The following is a 17,316-nucleotide window of genomic DNA, read 5'->3' as shown; positions in this document are numbered from 1 at the left end:
AAGCATCGTTCACTCTTGGCGTCCAAGTTTTGTGCTCTCCTGCGCCCTGCCGCGTTATTCATGGCCATCGACCTCCACGTATACTCGAACGGCCCTCCTGGCACTCACCAGGAGCCGCCGGACGAGGACAACATGTCCGATTCGTCGTCTGAGCTTGTCGAGATCGACAACGCCGAGTTCCCCTCTTTCTTCGAGGAGCGAGGGGACCGACTCTTCCATTCTCATGGTCGCTCGCCGTATCCATTGCCTATCGATGCGGACGAGCAGCATGTGCGTATATTATTTGTAAATGTCTGTTTGGTCCTTTGATGAGCTGATCGACTTTTAGAGGCTCAACAGGCAGCATGCTTTACTTCGCGGGTTCCTGGATAACCACTATGTGGGACCTGTGACAGAGGTACTCCGACCCGGAGCGCGAAGACATGTGATAGATTTGTGTACAGGGACGGGGAGATGGTACGCCACTACTGGTTGTTTATAGATGCAAACGTTCATAAATTATTTCAAATGTGCCAGGGTCATGGACATGGCTGCCATATTCCCGCATGTCCATTTCGACGGATGTGACATTGGTATGTCTACCGTCTGCTCAGTATTTATGAGACAGTGCTCAAGCCACGGTCTAGTCCCCATTCAGACACGCAATCCTCTAGACAATGTCACGTTCGAAATGCACGATATCGCCGACCGTTTCAGGCACCGTAATGGTACCGTCGACTTCGTTCATGCGCGGGACATATCCTTGTGTGTAAGTCAGCCGAATGTTATAATATTCAACCACAGGCTCACGATCACACCTGCAGGTCAGGAACTACCCTGCGCTCATCAGAGAAGTAGCCCGTGTCCTGCGGCCTGGGGGGTTGTTCGTCTCATGCGAATGGGACAGTTACCCATGCATGATCGACGGCACAGGCCTCGGATCGCGGGCTCCACGAACACATCACTACTTTTCTCTCATCAACAGCGCCCTGCACACACTCGGTGTAAGGTCGATTGCCGGCAATGTTCCCCGTTTCTTGGAGCAGTCGCATGTCTTCACTGACATCCAATGCGCACGGTTTACCGTACCAGTCGGCCCTTGGCAAGGTGGACTCGAGCGCACGGGGGAACGTCTCATGACGAACGTCCTCGTGTACGCGCAGTCTATACTCCCTCTATTGCTCGAGGGGGAGTTCGTTTCCCGGAGGGACGCAGTGGGTTTAATTGAGGGCATTGGGGATGAGATCGACAATGTCCCCGGCATTGTTCTTGTCTACAATACTGTGCACGCTCGGCGGATCTAGTTTATAAAAACCATCGCAGTAAATTTCAGTTGATATGCCACACATCGTGTAATTTAGCTCATATGTCGCACACCATGTAAACCCTCTATGCCAATATGAATATGTATATATGCCAACCATGCCACTCCTACGTTCGTAAATTCATCTAAGACCTTAGGTTGCGCGGGCGAGGGTCGGGTGTATGACGCGCTCATAAGCGCCGTTGCTCGGCCGAAGCCGGGTAAGGGCCAGTGTGCTCAGCGCTGCTCAGTGTCGCTGCCAACACCTCCTCCTCAATCTCCCTCCATGTTGGCTGCAAGAGCGTCGGCCGCTCGTCGTGCCTCACGACTAGCTCGCAATTTTGCCACCGTTGTCGACGCCGCTGGCGTGAAGGTCGCCGCGGTAGACAACGGTCAACCCACCTCTGCTGTCACTTTTCTGGTCAAGGGTGGCAGCAGGTTTGAGAGCAAGCCGGGCGTCGCGCACGCGCTGAAAGGCTTTGCCTTCAAAGTGAGCAGTCTTCAAGATATATCCAAGGCTGACGTCTCACGGGAAATTGCAGAGCACTGCCAAGCGGTCGTTTTTGGGTACCATCCGAGAAGCGGAGCTCTATGGTGGTGTGCTGTCCGCGGGCCTCACAAGAGAGCACCTCGCTCTGACCGCCGAGTTCTTGCGTGGTGACGAGTGCGTATCGGGCAGTTCTCGCTCACACGTTCTCCGCATTCTCACACCCCCGCAGGGACTTCTTCGTCGACGTCCTCGCCTCCTTCATCACTTCTGCGAAATACACGCGCCATGAGCTCGACGAGTACGTCGCACCCTTCTGCGCGGCCGAGACTGCCACTGCCTTCGCAAGTCCCGCGACACGTGCGCTCGACCTTGCGCATCTCCTCGCGTTCCGCACCGGCCTCGGCGTGTCGCCGTTTACCTCCGCAGGCACGCATATCTCCGCTGAGGACGTCAGGGCCTTCGCCGACTCCGTCTTCACCGCGGGCAACATCGCTGTCCTCGGTACCGGCATCGCACCTGACGTGCTCGCGAAGCTGCTCGAGAAGTCCCTTGGCGCGGGTGCGCTTTCTACTGCGGCGGCGCCAAAGAGCACGCCCTCCGCGTACTTTGGTGGTGAGACCCGCATCGAGGCACATGGCGCTCCCGAGACGGTCTTCGTCGGCTTTGGTACGTCCGGCACGCCCACGGCTGAGCTCGCAGTGCTTGCTGCGCACCTGGACCCGACGCCGTCTGTGAAGTGGTCGCAGGGCCTGTCTCCCGTTTCTGCAGGCATCCCGGTCGGCACGTCCGTGCAAACCGTCCTTCTTCCTTACTCGGATGCTGCGTTATTCGGTCTGCTCATTCAGGGTGAATCTACGGAGGGTGTCAAGGCGGCAGGCAAGGCGGTTGTGGCTGCGCTGAAGTCGGCGGGTGAGCTGAAGGGCGATGAGCTGAAGAAGGCTGTGGTCAAAGCGAAGTTTGCTGCCGCCAGCGCATCGGAAGGTCGTGACGGTCTCCTCTCCTCGTTGGGTGCGAGCGTAAGTCTAATTTTTAGTCCACCACGTTTCCCCGTATCTAAGTATGCGCAGACTCTACTTGGCTCGGAATCATCTCTTGACGCTAAGCTTGCAAGTTTCGACAAGATAGACGCATCTGCATTCTCCAAGGTATGTCTCTTCGGCGTCTGTTTTTTAATAATCCGACGCCTTCATATATTATCTTTGTAGGCCACCGCCTCATTGCTCAAGAGCAAGCCGACATATGTGACGGTCGGTGATGTCAAGACCTTGCCTTATGCGGATGAACTTGGGCTGTGATGTTTAAAATAGATAGTTCGACGAATTGAGACGGGCGCACTACATTACGGCAGTGTTAGTAATTGCGCACTGTGTGTCCTGGTACGCGCCGGAGATGTTCCTTTTCGCTAATTCTGTGTCCCAAATGGTAAGTGATCTGAGTCCTCGTACGCACGGGCTGTGTTATGCGTCTTTGCATTTTGGAGCCCGCAACTTGCTCCTGTGGGCATATTTCCCCAGGTCTATCGTCGAATTAATTCATTCCAGAAATTGATTGCGACGACGCCGTAGGCTGCTACCTAGAGGATGTGTAGATATAGGATGGAGCTCTGCTATCGTGACGTGCATTTTAATATTCATTTAGGTTCACATTGACACAGTCACGGTCAATTCGGGGCTGTGTCCCACGTTCACAGCGAAAGCTGATACTTCACAGCCATGTTGCTTCAGTCTCGCAGATGTGAGTGCTGGACTGCATTCTGCCGCAAATATTTATTAATTGATGTTTACAAAGTTCGGCAGCCACCTGTCATTCACTTCTTGCACGACAGTCAAGGAGCCACAGATGGCCTTGAGCCACCAGCGTGGTGTAGTCCTATCGATGTCACAGAAACGATCATCGATATATTTTGCGGTGACTGCAAGAGCATTATGCGCCTGCGCCTTGAAGAGCTGCGCATACGCTTGTCCGGCGACCTACACGATCAATCTCGCCTCACATCGCTGTTCCCAGCCCTGCTGATGCGTAAACTGTACATCGCTGGAACGTCGTCTGGGTCTCCCTTGCAGATCCCACTACAAACCAGATTCTTCTTGCTGTCCCAGTTCATTTCGATCGCAGCGATCAGCCCTCATAGAGTTCGCCCGCCTCATCTGCTTCCTCCCCAAAGCCGCAGCTCTAGACCTGAAGGGAGTCTCATGGAAATGGACAGATTCTGCCATCCCGACGTTATGCAGCCTCCAGCGACCCAAATTCGAGATCTCCCTCAACATGCAGTTCGCACTTCTCAATGGTTCTGCCCAATGGCTGATGCACGATGCACAGTTCCTGTGCACCAACTGTTTAGACGTAGGAGGCGGTGGTGGCAAGTGAGGGGCCGTCCTGGAGCTTTCTGCGCGGAGTTGATCATTTGCAGATGCCTTTTGTCAACGGTAGTCCAACACCTTCGATGTATAAAAAGCTGCTTTTGAGGAGTATGAAAACAGAATATTCGTGCAACGATCGCAAAATGGGAGAGATTGCCCATAATACACGGGTCCTAGTGATTTATTCCGACGAGATTCCAACACCCTAGCAAGCGTCAGGTTTACGACGAGCGACACCAGGGCACGATACGTACCAATTGCAGCGCCCAGTCTGCCATCGAGAGATGCTGTTTGTCACAACCCGGGGGTGGCTTGCCTTTAATCCAGTCGAAATGACGCAAATTCTGTCCGAAGTAATCTGAATCCGTCGAGTCAATTATCTCCGGTGCGTATATCTTCAACGTCTGCAGCCCCATTACGCCTACATTGGGCACCTCTATCCCCGTCTCCCGACGATTCTCCACGAGCCGCCGAAGCCCATCTGTGGCCATATCGGATTTAGAGTATATGGCGAGGGAGGTGAGGTGGGAGAAGAGCCATCCGCCATCATCTTGTGCGTGAGAGAGCGCTTCCAGGACGTCATCCATGGAGAAATCGTTAGAATTTCGCGCGAAAGTGTGGATAATGCGCGCTGAGCGGAAGAATTGAAAATGGCGCCATAGCTCAATTAGCTCGTCGATGTTCAGCCCGTCGACATTGAACTCGAGGTATAGGGTGTGTAGAAGTGGGAGGCTTTTCGGCTGCTTCCAGGAGGCATGGAAGGAGGCTGTTTCATCGTCATGTACGAGATTGTGAATGATGAGGTCACGTAAGTTCGGGGCGGTCAAGGCGAAGAGCACTTCTCCGATCGTCTCGAGATCGGTGTCGCAAAAGGTGAGTGCCTTCAGAGCGGGTAGACAGATCAGGGCTTCGTCGCCACCTGGCGGGTCCAAGCTGATGGATTCTATGTAAAAATTATCGAGCGTGAGATGTTGGAGGTTCTTGAGGGGCTCCAGCATCCGCATAAAATCCATGCTGTCGTAGAACCATCTCTGTCTGCTGCTCTCCCTCCATCTGAGCTCTCGGATGGACGAAAAGCGTGCGGTCACCGCGCTCAGAGTCATATCATCGCCAGATGGTATGTCCAGGTCTATGCTGCGGAGATTCGGGGCAGAAAGGCCTCTAGTGAAATCGCACCATGACACATTGTCCTGGTATACTGCATCACAGACACAGCTGAGACGTAGACTTCTCAAGGCGTCTGCTGATCCAGTGAGAAGGGGCTCAAATGTATGATCGCGTTCATTTGACCGGGGCAGGTTCCAAGTGAGATCGATTGATCTCCATCGCTTTACGTGCTGGCGCAACATTTCCATCATGAGATTGATATAGGTGGGATCATCCTCCCATTGCGCGTTTGGGCGACGAGACCCGGCGTGGAACCAGTCGACGAAGACGTCGAGCTGTGAGTGACGTGATCGATCCAGCAGCAATCCGAGGACGGCGATTGGGGGAGCACGGGGACGTGTGATGACTATGGTGCCCCAGAGAGCCGAGATATTGAGCGCAGTAGCACGCCATGCATGCGAGACAGACGCCGCGCGCAGCACGAAGCGCATTCGCGCGAAACAATTCGAGTCTCTGAAACCTTCTTCAAGAACGTTCGCTAGGATTTCTGAAGGAATGCGAGTGGCGAATGTCTTGTGGCCCTATAGCCACCGACGTTATGGATGAGAGATGCTGAAATGAACAAGACCCGAGGGGACGTACTGCGAGAGACACTCCGCCTTCGCGAGCAGTCATCACGTCGACCTGAATGTTATTGATTTGATATCAGCACCGTACACATCTAGTATATCCACGCACACTATCAAGTCAAGGTATCAACTGTAGGTCGAGTCGGAAGCCTGGAAGTTGCGGAGGTAGGCTGATCGTAGGGTGGACCTATATCTGAACTTTTCTTGAGCAGTTTGAGGTTCTGCGCCCGGTATCGTAACCTTACATGACACCCTACTAATGAGGGAGAACAGATACCAGCGCTGAATGTCAAAGATATCAAAGATCTCGACCCGCTCGGTGCCTGGTATAAGAAGTCCTATCCTGCATCGCAAATAAGATGGGGTCAGATGTAGTGGGTAAAATTACGTACCACTAATGCAAACGTCGGAATTGTCAGAAACGTTTAGAGGTATATATTAATCCAATGTTTCACCTTGTAGAATTCGACGTCACCGCGGCCGCATTGTCTGTAGGAAGGACAGACCTTCAAATTCCCCAAACAGGGTGAGCTCATTGACTGATGGCGATAACGTTTGATTGTTCGTCTCCGTCGACACCCGGCAGACCATTCCGACACACGGTAGAGTGGGCCCGTGTGTCGTCCCCTCCAATCGAATTCGCTATGGGTATCAGCATATTTGACTATAACGACGCAAGTATGCAAGCCCACAGGCACATCGTCCGCCCAACCCCCCTTGATGTCACTGGCACTCATCCAGACAGTATCTGGGTGTCCAAGTGCTGTACATAGTCGACATGTAGCTCTGTATTTATTGGACTCCGGGCGGATTCCACGTATGGACCTTCAAAAAGGGGATCCACACTGTACCGTGTACTCAGTAATCTCAATGCAGGATCGCAGACAATCCAGTACAGAGAAGCGGCCGTGACGAGCTACACATTCCCCCAAGGAAGGTGCCCTGAGACCAGTATAAGGCGTCCAAAATGACAGGCAACAGCCCCTGAGTGCGCTAGGCCCGGAAAGAACGATTTGATGTCGACAGTAGGAATCGAGACACTCGAGTGCCAAAAAATGACCTGTCAATCGCGGGCATCTTTGAGCTAGCATGTAACACAATTGCCACGTCTTGGTGCGTAGTCGGAGACTGAGGCTCTTCGGATTTGGGGCGCAATCGAGTGGGTGCTATGCTATCAACACCGATTTAAGTGCTTCCTATAGGTCTGCGCCATGACAGGAGTCATGAGTGAAATGTACGAGTCAATATTGGGAAGTTGCGATGCCACGAGCGCATACCTTTCCGCCCTTCGTTGTTATACATACACGGTCATGTTCAAGTTGCTTGGTGAGCACTTTGGCACTTCGGGATTACTGTCCGTGCTAAGTAGGGGCCAATTGGCTGTATATGTATATTTGAGGAGACGGTATTTGTTACGCCTCTACTAGCCCAAAGTAGCCCTTATTAGCAATTGAAACACATCTTTTAGGTAGAAATGTAACGATGAAGTGGAGGACGGCGCATATGCACGTGCAAATGGCGGCGCTTGATGATCGCATCAATTTCGGGTTCTTGAAGTTGGTCGAGGTCAGCTTTCTGACCTTGACTATCAAGACGATGCTTATGATGGACCATCATGTTTTCATATGCTTCGCCAGTGGACAAGTACCTCGTGTACAACTGAAACCAAAATCGTTTGCCTTTTTCTGTTGCATCTGTCGCCAGATCTGATCCGGAATGAGTACCGTACATTCACAAGCTACGTCCTCAGCCGGAATCGTACGTACTCCCTGATCATTTGTTTGAGCCTGGAGGCGACATCAATTATTCAAGTTTCTTGGCAGAGATATGTTAATTCGACGTGACAAGATGGCTGTAGGTCTTGCCCCGACAAAAGAAAACCGGGGCCGACGAGACCACATTCGTTCTTATGTTCGGCAAACTACGGCTTGGTGATCGCACTGGCACTTCTCACAGACTCTATCATGAATACATGCTTCTGAGCGGGCATCCTGGGTAGAAACTTAGAATTCAAATACTCGCATATAGTACCCTACTTCGGGCGCCTTTCTGCTGCGTAGTGTTCATCGGCTTCGGAACAAACTCTTAGACCGGAAGCATGTTCTATGAGACCAAGCTGGCCCGTTTATGATCTGGGACGTTAGCACGACAAACACATGGCTGGTGAGTCTCACAGCTGTTCATAATACGACTTGATGCTTGAAGCTCAAAATTGACTGAGAGGTGCACTGCATACCTCCGCTGTCCCCGAATGCACTTTATACTAGTAGATCGTGGTTCAATGAGCGACCTGCCCACATCCATGACCGAATACTCCTGTTAGGGATTTATTAGCGTCATAGCCGATGCACTAGGCCTGAAGGCCTGACCCTACTAGGTGTTGGTGCGTCGGCGATCGGGCAATGCCCGAAAAGGCTCTTGGTGAGCATCTGTGGCTGAGCCCGAGTTCCGGCGCGAACTGATTCCTCTGTTGAGGCCGAGTATGTTGGCACCATTTTGAAATTACCCCAACCCCTTTTCAACAGCTCAGACCGCTGCGTACGTGCGTCTCTTGCACCCCGACCTCTACACACTCTGCTCGCCCTCAGACTGCCAGATGTCGAATAATATGACCGCGCAAGAGATGACGGAGCGAGATATGGTAGCGGCGCGAATGCAGACTAGTGTCCAGGTCGCCCGTGTCCGAGACTACTTATATGGTCAGTTCATGAAGCCCCTATCTGGATTGATCCACGGTGATGTGAAATGATCCAGGCGGTTCCGAGGGGTGGAAGCTGCATGAGAAGCTGGTGAAGGTCGTATCCAGCGATGCGATCTTCGACAAGTCCAAAAGGCATGGATACAGGGCACCTAGGCATGCGCTATATTAACCCCTGTTTCACTGACGCAGGCCTTTCATGACCCGAAAGGAACGTTATGAACGTGCAATCAATATGACCAACAGATTATACGAACTGCAGGACATCCATAGCTGGTCCAATGACGAGACCGCTGTCGCCCTTAACATAATAGACGAGGAAGTCCCTATGCATCTACATTTCGCGAGTACGTCCATCCGCAAGTAATGCTCACACACGTTGGTTATATATGACAACTGCTAGCGTTCGAACCCGTCTTCATGGATCAGTGCGGGCCAGAGCTCCGCCACAAGTATGGGGACTTAATTATGAACAGAGGGATCCAAGGGCACGTCGTTCAATCACATGGTCAACGGTAGACAAACCTCTGAGGTCTACTTTTAGATGTTACCTCCAGACCGAATTAGGCCACGGGACGAATGTGGGCTCTCTCGAGACAACTGCAAGATATCTGCCCGAGACGAAGGAGTTTGAAATTCATTCCCCTACTCTGACCAGCAGCAAATGGTGGGTAGGCTCCCTGGGCAAGACGTCTACGCATGGTGTCGTGCAGGCAAAGCTCATCATGCCAGATGGCCGAGACATGGGTCCGCATCTCTTCTTTGTGCAGTTACGCTCTCTTGGTAGGTACATATACGCAGCCTACATTTGTCGGATACTGATTTCCACATAGAAGATCATACACCAATCCCAGGAATCACTCTCGGGGACATTGGTGAGAAGTCTTGCATACACCTGGCACGCATATTTGACGCATGTCTGAAGGCCCCAAGGCGATGGGAGGATATTGCGGAGTCGATAATGGTTTCGCGCGATTCGACCAATTGCGGATACCGCGAGAGAACATGCTCTCAGAATACTCGCGAGTGACAGAAGACGGGCAATATGTCAAGCCTGTGCACCCGAAGATCAGCTATGGCGGAGTATGTTACATTCATTCAGAATGTTACGACTGGTCTGACGGATGTGCTGTAGATGCTTCATGTCCGAGGGATGTAAGACCCGTCTTCACAAAATTGTTGGATGTAGCTGATGCGTCGTGTCATTAGACTAGTGGAGAAAGGCGCCTGGGTCATAGGCAAAGGTCGTCAGTTTGCTCATGCCAGACGGACATCATGCTGACAACCGCACAGCCTCTACAGTGTCTATACGCTATTGTACTGTTCGCCGGCAGAGCAACCAGGATAATGACGGCCTAGAACAGCAAGTCATCTCCTACCCCTCTGTTCATTTTCGCCTCCTGCCCGTTCTCTCCCATGCGTACGCTTTCATCTTGATTGGGAGAGATCTAGTAAGTTAGACTTCTAACGCATCCTGGCCACTGCTGCCTCACCATGCTCCATCCCCTCTGAACAGAAAAAGCGACTGTCGGTCTTCAGCGCCCGCTTGGCCACAGGTGACACCTCCACGGTGCAGGAAATGCATATCGCCACCAGCATGCTCAAGATCCTCGTAGCATCTATGGGCGCGCAGGACATCGAGACCGTTCGGCGTTCGATGGGGGGACATGGGTTCAGCGAGTTTGCGGCGCTGGGCAGATATTATGCCGACTGGCTGCCTGTTGCAACGTACGTAGTCTCTGCACCTCAAGATCACGCAGACTCATTTGTGGAACAGGTACGAGGGTGACAATTACGTGCTGGACATTCAAGTCGTCCGTGCCGCCCTCAAGTGGTACCGTGCCCTCCAAGCATCTGAACACCCGACTGCATCTTCATTGCCTCCATCTTCAGCATATCTCCGTTTACTCCTGCCAGAGTTCAGTACTATCACCGGAAGTACACCTGCTTGGCTCGATCCGATGGTTTCAATCAACCTATTAGAACGCCGAGCAGCCGTGATGGTCGAGAATCGCGCCTTGCACGAGAAAGACCCAGACGCAAGCATGGACAATCGTGTTTCCCGAGCAGCGGCGGAGGCATATTTCGCCACCAAGATAGGTGCCTTGATTGAGAATTTGTCACGCTCTTTGCCGCCACAGGAGGTCGCCGTTGTGCGGAAACTCTATACTCTTGTGTGTTCATTTTCTCCCAGTTCAGTTCGGGGTTATGCCGAAGCTGTTATAGGGTCTTCTCGCGCTGGTTGAATCTGGAATAGGCGACATTCTCTCCTTCAGCCTGTTGCCGTCAGCAGATGGAGAAGACGCCACCAGAGGTCTGCGGATGGCCATCAAGCAGATATGCGCAGAGCTACTCCCAGAGGCTATTGGCCTGACGGATGCTTTTGGCTTCACAGATTGGGAGCTCGACAGGTGAATATTCTGTGTGATCTAGGTATGATGTATGGTGATGCGATTGGTTTACGCTATCGCAGCGCACTGGGCGTTTTTGACGGGAATGTGTACGAACATTTGTGGGCAAAGGCTCAAACCGAACCGCTCAATGCGACTGAAGTCACAGAGGGCTACGAGGTATGTCCTGCAATTGCTTCAACTTTCAGCCAGACTAATACTTGGGCGATTGTGCATAGGCTTCTATCAAACCTATGTTACAGCGCGGACAGCGTATTGTGGCGTCGAGCAAGGCCAAGTTGTAGCCGGACCGCCGTGTTTGAGTCTCGAGATCTGCTTTATCTGCATCTGTATCAGTATACACATGATTACGCGTGTAATCTGTCCCTAGTTTACAATGTGTACAACGATAAGCTCGGCTATTCCTCATCTTCGTCGCCACCACCCTCATCTGGATCCTCATCATCATTATCGGCCTCTTCCTCTTCCTCCTCTTCGTCTGACACGACTCTCCGAGATGTTTTCGACGTGGGTGCTTTTCCCTTCGTCGGTTTAGGAGGCTCCACTTTCTTTTTCGAACTGGAGCTTGAAGCGGGAGCAATCTCCTTGCCCTTCCTGCTCTTTTTCTTGGGTTTCTCCTCTTCTTCATCGTCGTCATCATCCAGCTGGTTGAACCCTTCAACCTTTGTGTAGTCTACGCGGATTCCGCGCGTTCTGCGGCCGCCAGTGATGATGTTGCTGGTATCAAGTGCTCCCAGCTCATCTGAGGACACCGCTTGGAATTTTTCGAAAATTACGACTGATATACAACGCACCATCATCCACTCCTTCATCGGAATCGTCACTGGGGGCTGCCTCGTCCTCTGAGTCGGCCGCGCGTTTGGCCCTGGCTGGGTCTGACTATTATCGAAACAATAGATGACCGTGTAGTCTCACTTCTTGCTACGGCTCTTCTTCTCTGTTTCTGCAGGCTCTGCACGACGCTTTCCTCTGGATGCCATAGCAAGATAATGGATAGCGGAGCGGCAATAACGGTGGTTGGTGGAAGGTGAGCGTACAGTTATGATAGACAAACCCTATTGGAAGTGCTCCTAACCTTAATCTCTGTCTTCAAGCTTAGCACATAAAATTCCAGAATACTTTATCTCCTCTCGATGATTGTCTATTATTTTCGCCGTATAAATATGTAGATTGTTAATTTGTTATGGTCTATCGCGCTATGATTACCAATGAGGTCGCCTCTAACCGTATTTCCCTTGCAAATGCGGATGACAAAAGCATATCTCCGATTGTAAACTGAGCAGTGAGACATTCTACGGCGCGGCATAACGTAGCATTCATATGAGCCTGTGCCGTTGGCCACGGAGCATCAGGAGACCGGGGTAATCTGGCTATCGACGCCAGTGTTGAGTCAGCATTTGTAGTCTCACTCAGAGTGCGTATTCATACCTTCTCCGGTGAACGCACTATGTATCAAGGTCAGCTGGTACAGTGACTTATAAAGCAGACGGCTGCAACAACCCCGAAGACATCTGGACATCGCAGCGAAGCCGCCGTGTCAGTCTGGTACGTTATCAGCTTGGACCTTTACTAACTCCTCGTCTGCAAAAGCCCGAACCATTCGGATAGTATTCCAAGCGGTACCAGTTTAACGCAGAGCGGAGCATGTCCTTCGATACTTAGCAAGAACGCCAATCACATAATATTACTCGTGAGTAGCATAGTCTGCTGCCTCTAAGCCGTAATGCTACGAAAGACATTGATTCCCTGTAATAGGTTCATGTCCATCTTCGAGACGCTTAATGACGACGTGTTGGGACTCATCCTCCTCCTCATTTATCCTCGGGATGCCCTACACCTTTCCATGACATGCCGCGCTGCTTACACCTACGCCCTCCCCCGCGCACTGTCAGAGGTCGTTCTATTCGGCCCTACGCACCTGGCGGCCTTCTGCTGTTTTCTTTCAGCAAAGCTCACCGGGCGCGCACAGCACCTACGCGCTCTCACGATCCATGCACGCCGGCCCAAGAGCTCAGACGACTGCGTAGTGCTCAATGATACTTCGGATTCAGATTCTATGTGCCGGGTTCTCTCACACGCCGTGAACCTCAGGCTTGTCGCCATCCACGACGCAGAAGATCTAGCATTGAGCACACCAGCCCTCTTCGATGGTCTCTCCTCACTCTCTGGCCTTATCGACGTCTCCTTTTACAAGGCCGGGATCCGCACTCTCGAGTTCATGACCAAGTGGTCGAGTCGCCCGCGCCGGGTCAAAATTCACACAAGCTCAGGATCAGCAAACGTGGAACTCCTCACCCTCGACCGTATTCCATGGGATTATCTGCCTAGATCGGTCGAAGCGCTGTCACTTGTAGATGGACACAGTCTGTCGCTCAAGCTGGGCATGTCTCCACGCGACTGGCCATTGACGCGATCACTTGAGTTGGGCGGGATCATGCACATATACGCGCTTTCGCTGGCTTTCCCAAATGTTGCGCACCTACGCATCTTGCTGGGCTTTCAGTTCGTCCCCTCTGGGATTCCTGGGTACGTCTGGCGAGAACTCGATCACGTCGAGTATCGTGTCCCCGAAAAACGCCACCTGGGGACTCTAATAACATATCAACCCGCCTTCGATCGTTTGCCTGTCCGGCGCCTCACGCTCGAACGTCAGCCATCCAGAAACGGCGACAGTGAACCCTTGTTGCCACTCGGAGGGATATCACCTGTGGTGTTAGTGCTCTATATCCGTTCCGAGCCCTGTAGACTGTTGGCGGGAGAGATGGAAGATCTACGTTTCCTGCAGCTCATGTTGGTGCACGAGGGGCAAATACGTCTCGAGGCCACCCAATGTCATGTCATGGGATTCCTGGTAAGTCTCAATCGCGGCGTGAGACTGACTGACTGACTGATGCAGAGTGATACGCAGTTGTCCTATGTCTCGGTATTCAGCGGTGCTCCTCTCATTGGCCTTGCGATATCTGTCAACGGTTATGCCATCAACGTGTCACCCCCAGAGGTCCAATCGCTGGCAAGCGCTATTGCTGCCATCTTCCCAAACATCCAGTATGTGGGAATTGCGACCCAAGCCTGGTCCCACCCATGGGACGAGTCACAGATATGTCACAAGTGGTTCCGTCTGGTCCCTTCTTCAGAACTTGAAATACCCATCCACCGACCGCAGGAGCTCTCGGAGTCAGAAGGAAGGCGGATTCATCGTCAACTGCTCGACACCCCTCGATCCTGATGACGCCGTGGGCTCTCTCTCGGTTGAGCAACGGACACGATTAACTTCAAGGACCCGTGATCCATACCCGGCGGGACCAATAACCAAGAACCGTTGGGGATCCTGGTGATGTTCTGGGCTTCTGGGTTACCCCTAACCTTATATTAGGTTTCTGTCGTTGACTGGGGCATAGTGAGCTATGATGTCTACGGAAGCACTACAAACAGAAGGAGATGCCATTAAAGCTCTTAATTGATCTCTGTCTCGAAGCGCATGCACTGACTAGTATTTGCTAGCATAAAGCGCTGTAGGACTGTGGTCAGTCGATGATTAATGATATTGGACTATAGGGGGTTACATTACCTCATAACCCAATTATGGCTTTATCGGCCTTTTGTTCCGGCTGGGGATGACGAATGCGGGGTACTGCGTGCCAAGCAACTCCTCACCCCTAACCACCACAATGTCCCGCATGGATTCTGGACGCTACGGCAAGTCTGGCTCTGTCGAGGTTGGCCCAGAGAAGGTTGAGGGAGAAACCAGAATCCGCCGAAACGGGTTGACGGCGGACAAACTCGTTACCCAGCCCTGGGAGGGCATTGACACCGTGTACGATGTTTTGCTTTACGCTGCCCGCACACACGGCACGAAAGACTCATACGGGACACGGGACATCATCGACGTCCACGAAGAGGTGAAGGAAGTGAAGAAAACCGTTGGAGGAAAGGAGGTCACGGAGAAGAAGACGTGGAAATACTTCCAGCTGAGCGACTACAAGTACCTCAGCTTTATTCAGGTGAAGGACGCCGCACTCGAGGTTGCTGCAGGCTTCCTGCAGCTTGGTGTAGCCAAGTCGGATGTTGTGAATGTCTACGCTGGAACCAGGTGCGTCAGCCGAGCACCTCGTCATGAACCCGCGCTGAGCGCTGTTTTGTAGCGCTAATTGGCAGCTTGTATCATACGGCTGTGCAGCCATTGGCACCCCGATTGCGACGGCTTACGAGACGCTTGGCGAGTCGGGCTTGCAGCATGCGCTCAATGAGCCTGAGTGTATCGCCATGTTCACAAACGCGGACCTGCTCAAAGTCGTCGCGAACGTCGCGGCGAATGTCCCCTCCCTGCAGTTTGTCATCCACGACGGTACGGCGGACCCAAGTGTCGTGGAGAAGATTCTCAACGCGAAGGAGGGCATCAAGGTGCTCACTCTGGACGAGTTACGGGAGCTAGGAAAGAAAGTGTCGGCGGAAGCGCTGAAAAGTCGCGTCCCGGAACCCTCTGACATGGCGTGTATCATGTACACGAGCGGGACAACTGGTGCTCCCAAGGGCGCAGTCATCACGCACGCCAACGCGATCGCATCGTTGGGTGCTGTCTACGCGTACCTCGGGCACTTCCTGAAGCCGCACGACGCGTACCTCGCGTACCTGCCGCTGTCGCACGTGATGGAGTACATCGTCGAGATGTGCCTGTTCTTCGTCGGAATGACGTTCGGGTACGCACGCGTGCGGACGCTCATGGACACGTCGGTGCGCCAATGTCTGGGCGACATCCGCGCGTTCCGCCCCACCATCATGGTCGGGGTGCCGCAGGTTTGGGAGATGATCCGGAAGGGTATTGAGGGCAAGATCAGCGCTTCGGGGTCATTCAAGAAGAGCATGTTCAATGGGGCAGTTGCCATCAAGAAAGCTGGTGTTCCTGTCCTGACTGGGCTGGCGGACAGCGCGGTCTTCAGCCAAGTCCGCGCGGCCACCGGAGGCAGGCTGCGTCTCGCCCTGACCGGTGGCGCCGCACTGAGCCGGGAGACACAGGAGTTCCTAACACTCGCACTCGTGAAGGTCATTCCCGGTATGTTATACCCATTCTCGAAAGGCCACACCTACTGAGCTCCTGACAGGCTACGGAATGACGGAGTCGTGTGGCATGTGTGCGGTGTTCCCTCCTGAATACACGCGCCTGGGCTCAGTCGGACTGCCTATGCCCTCGATTGAGATCAAGCTGAAGGACGTCCCGGAGGCAAACTACCTGTCAACGAACGACCCGCCGCAGGGCGAAGTGTGGATTCGCGGAAACTCCGTCATCAAGGGATACTTAAAGCGGGACGACCTGAACAACGACGAGTCAATATTCGCCAAAGACGGCTGGTTCCGAACGGGCGACGTCGGGCAGTGGAACCCTGATGGTACTCTGGACCTCATTGATCGGTCAGTGTTGACCGTCGTCCCTCTATGGCTCTCGTGCTGAAGCGTTAGATTCGCAGTATCAAGAACCTTGTCAAGCTACAGGGTGGAGAGGTGAGCTGAAACCACGTGCCTCTTTTCCTCTGTTCGCTCTGACTGTATGGTTTTTCCGCAGTACATCGCACTCGAGCGCTTAGAGTCGATCTACAAGTCCTGCAACCTCGTCTCAAATGTCTGCGTTCACGCCGACCCGAACGCGAAGCAGCCCATCGCGATAATCATCCCGCATGAGCAACAATTGCAGCACACCCTCGAGCACAAATCGGTGGGCCCTGCGTCGAACACGACCATGGCCGACCTGTGCAAGGACGATCGCGTTCGCGAGCTCATCCTCAAGGAGTGCAATGCCATAGGCAAGAAAAACGGCCTCAAGCAGATGGAGTTACTCCAGGCTGTGATTCTTACAGCAGACGAGTGGACGCCTGAGAGCGGTCTCGTCACCGCCGCTCAGAAAACCCAGCGGCGGAAGATCGCGGAACGGTATGCGCAAGAAATCAAGGTACGAAGACTACACATATGACTGCCTTGCTATTCTTTATATGCTGACATATTCTTCAGGATACCTACAAGTTCTAGTTGCGTGCAATGGACCATATTCAGAACCCGGATCTGTTATCTTGTACTCGCTCTGATCGCTCAGCATCATTCGACCAACTCGTTCGTAGACTGTCCCGTCCATCTTGTACCATTTGTATTTTATTCGCCCGCGTACGTGTCGTGGACCCCCACTCCTCTCTTCGCCTGTTGCTTCGTCCTTGTCTCGTTCTGGAAGTATTCGAGCTACTCTCTCTTTGTCATACGAGGAAACTATCTCAATGCGTATTTGTGATGCAAGCAAAGATGGTGCATATACAAGCTGAACCCAGAACTCTACAATACACAAGGTGCCGGTGACCG

General features: G+C 52.8%; 7 protein-coding genes across 7 annotated transcripts; 5 read left to right on the top strand and 2 right to left on the bottom strand.

Annotated features, from left to right (window-relative positions):
* Positions 1-60: 60 nt before the first annotated feature.
* POSPLADRAFT_1049296 (hypothetical protein) lies at positions 61-1,283 on the top strand (the record flags this gene model as incomplete). Its single annotated transcript, XM_024479709.1, has 5 exons — positions 61-270; positions 329-456; positions 517-572; positions 654-748; positions 804-1,283. 5 exons carry the CDS (start codon positions 61-63, stop codon positions 1,281-1,283), a joined length of 969 nt encoding a protein of 322 aa, XP_024335256.1.
* A 285-nt stretch (positions 1,284-1,568) lies between these two features.
* On the top strand, positions 1,569-3,159 carry POSPLADRAFT_1071332 (hypothetical protein; the record flags this gene model as incomplete). The annotated part of the gene is made up of 5 exons (XM_024482438.1): positions 1,569-1,772; positions 1,825-1,946; positions 2,002-2,788; positions 2,840-2,917; positions 2,978-3,159. 5 exons carry the CDS (start codon positions 1,569-1,571, stop codon positions 3,065-3,067), a joined length of 1,281 nt encoding a protein of 426 aa, XP_024335255.1. The 3' UTR covers positions 3,068-3,159.
* An 836-nt stretch (positions 3,160-3,995) lies between these two features.
* Positions 3,996-6,605, bottom strand: POSPLADRAFT_1049294 (hypothetical protein; the record flags this gene model as incomplete). Its single annotated transcript, XM_024479708.1, has 6 exons — positions 3,996-4,073; positions 4,387-5,820; positions 5,882-5,923; positions 6,109-6,211; positions 6,324-6,357; positions 6,470-6,605. 6 exons carry the CDS (start codon positions 6,603-6,605, stop codon positions 3,996-3,998), a joined length of 1,827 nt encoding a protein of 608 aa, XP_024335254.1.
* A 1,859-nt stretch (positions 6,606-8,464) lies between these two features.
* Positions 8,465-11,345, top strand: POSPLADRAFT_1067484 (hypothetical protein; the record flags this gene model as incomplete). The annotated part of the gene is made up of 14 exons (XM_024482190.1): positions 8,465-8,567; positions 8,623-8,701; positions 8,759-8,913; positions 8,970-9,054; positions 9,111-9,349; positions 9,400-9,441; positions 9,492-9,671; positions 9,781-9,810; positions 9,860-10,017; positions 10,083-10,294; positions 10,344-10,719; positions 10,793-10,977; positions 11,040-11,136; positions 11,196-11,345. The coding sequence occupies 14 exons, from the start codon at positions 8,465-8,467 to the stop codon at positions 11,259-11,261; spliced, it is 2,007 nt and encodes a 668-aa protein (XP_024335253.1). The 3' UTR covers positions 11,262-11,345.
* Positions 11,346-11,375: 30 nt separating this feature from the next.
* POSPLADRAFT_1152354 (hypothetical protein) lies at positions 11,376-11,957 on the bottom strand (the record flags this gene model as incomplete). The annotated part of the gene is made up of 2 exons (XM_024486648.1): positions 11,376-11,755; positions 11,903-11,957. The coding sequence occupies 2 exons, from the start codon at positions 11,955-11,957 to the stop codon at positions 11,376-11,378; spliced, it is 435 nt and encodes a 144-aa protein (XP_024335252.1).
* Positions 11,958-12,736: 779 nt separating this feature from the next.
* POSPLADRAFT_1049291 (hypothetical protein) lies at positions 12,737-14,312 on the top strand (the record flags this gene model as incomplete). The annotated part of the gene is made up of 3 exons (XM_024479707.1): positions 12,737-13,828; positions 13,874-13,962; positions 14,024-14,312. 3 exons carry the CDS (start codon positions 12,737-12,739, stop codon positions 14,310-14,312), a joined length of 1,470 nt encoding a protein of 489 aa, XP_024335251.1.
* Positions 14,313-14,642: 330 nt separating this feature from the next.
* POSPLADRAFT_1173430 (hypothetical protein) lies at positions 14,643-17,277 on the top strand (the record flags this gene model as incomplete). Its single annotated transcript, XM_024488233.1, has 6 exons — positions 14,643-15,067; positions 15,120-16,027; positions 16,077-16,383; positions 16,440-16,473; positions 16,535-16,918; positions 16,978-17,277. The coding sequence occupies 6 exons, from the start codon at positions 14,646-14,648 to the stop codon at positions 16,993-16,995; spliced, it is 2,073 nt and encodes a 690-aa protein (XP_024335250.1). The 3' UTR covers positions 16,996-17,277.
* Between the last annotated feature and the right edge of the window lie 39 nt (positions 17,278-17,316).

The sequence above is a fragment of the Postia placenta genome, assembly GCF_002117355.1.
Source record: "Postia placenta MAD-698-R-SB12 unplaced genomic scaffold POSPLAscaffold_14, whole genome shotgun sequence".
In the NCBI taxonomy this organism is placed as follows: domain Eukaryota; kingdom Fungi; phylum Basidiomycota; class Agaricomycetes; order Polyporales; family Adustoporiaceae; genus Rhodonia; species Rhodonia placenta.
The sequence above is the reverse complement of the archived record's forward strand: the minus strand, read 5'-3'. Positions and strand labels throughout refer to the sequence as shown.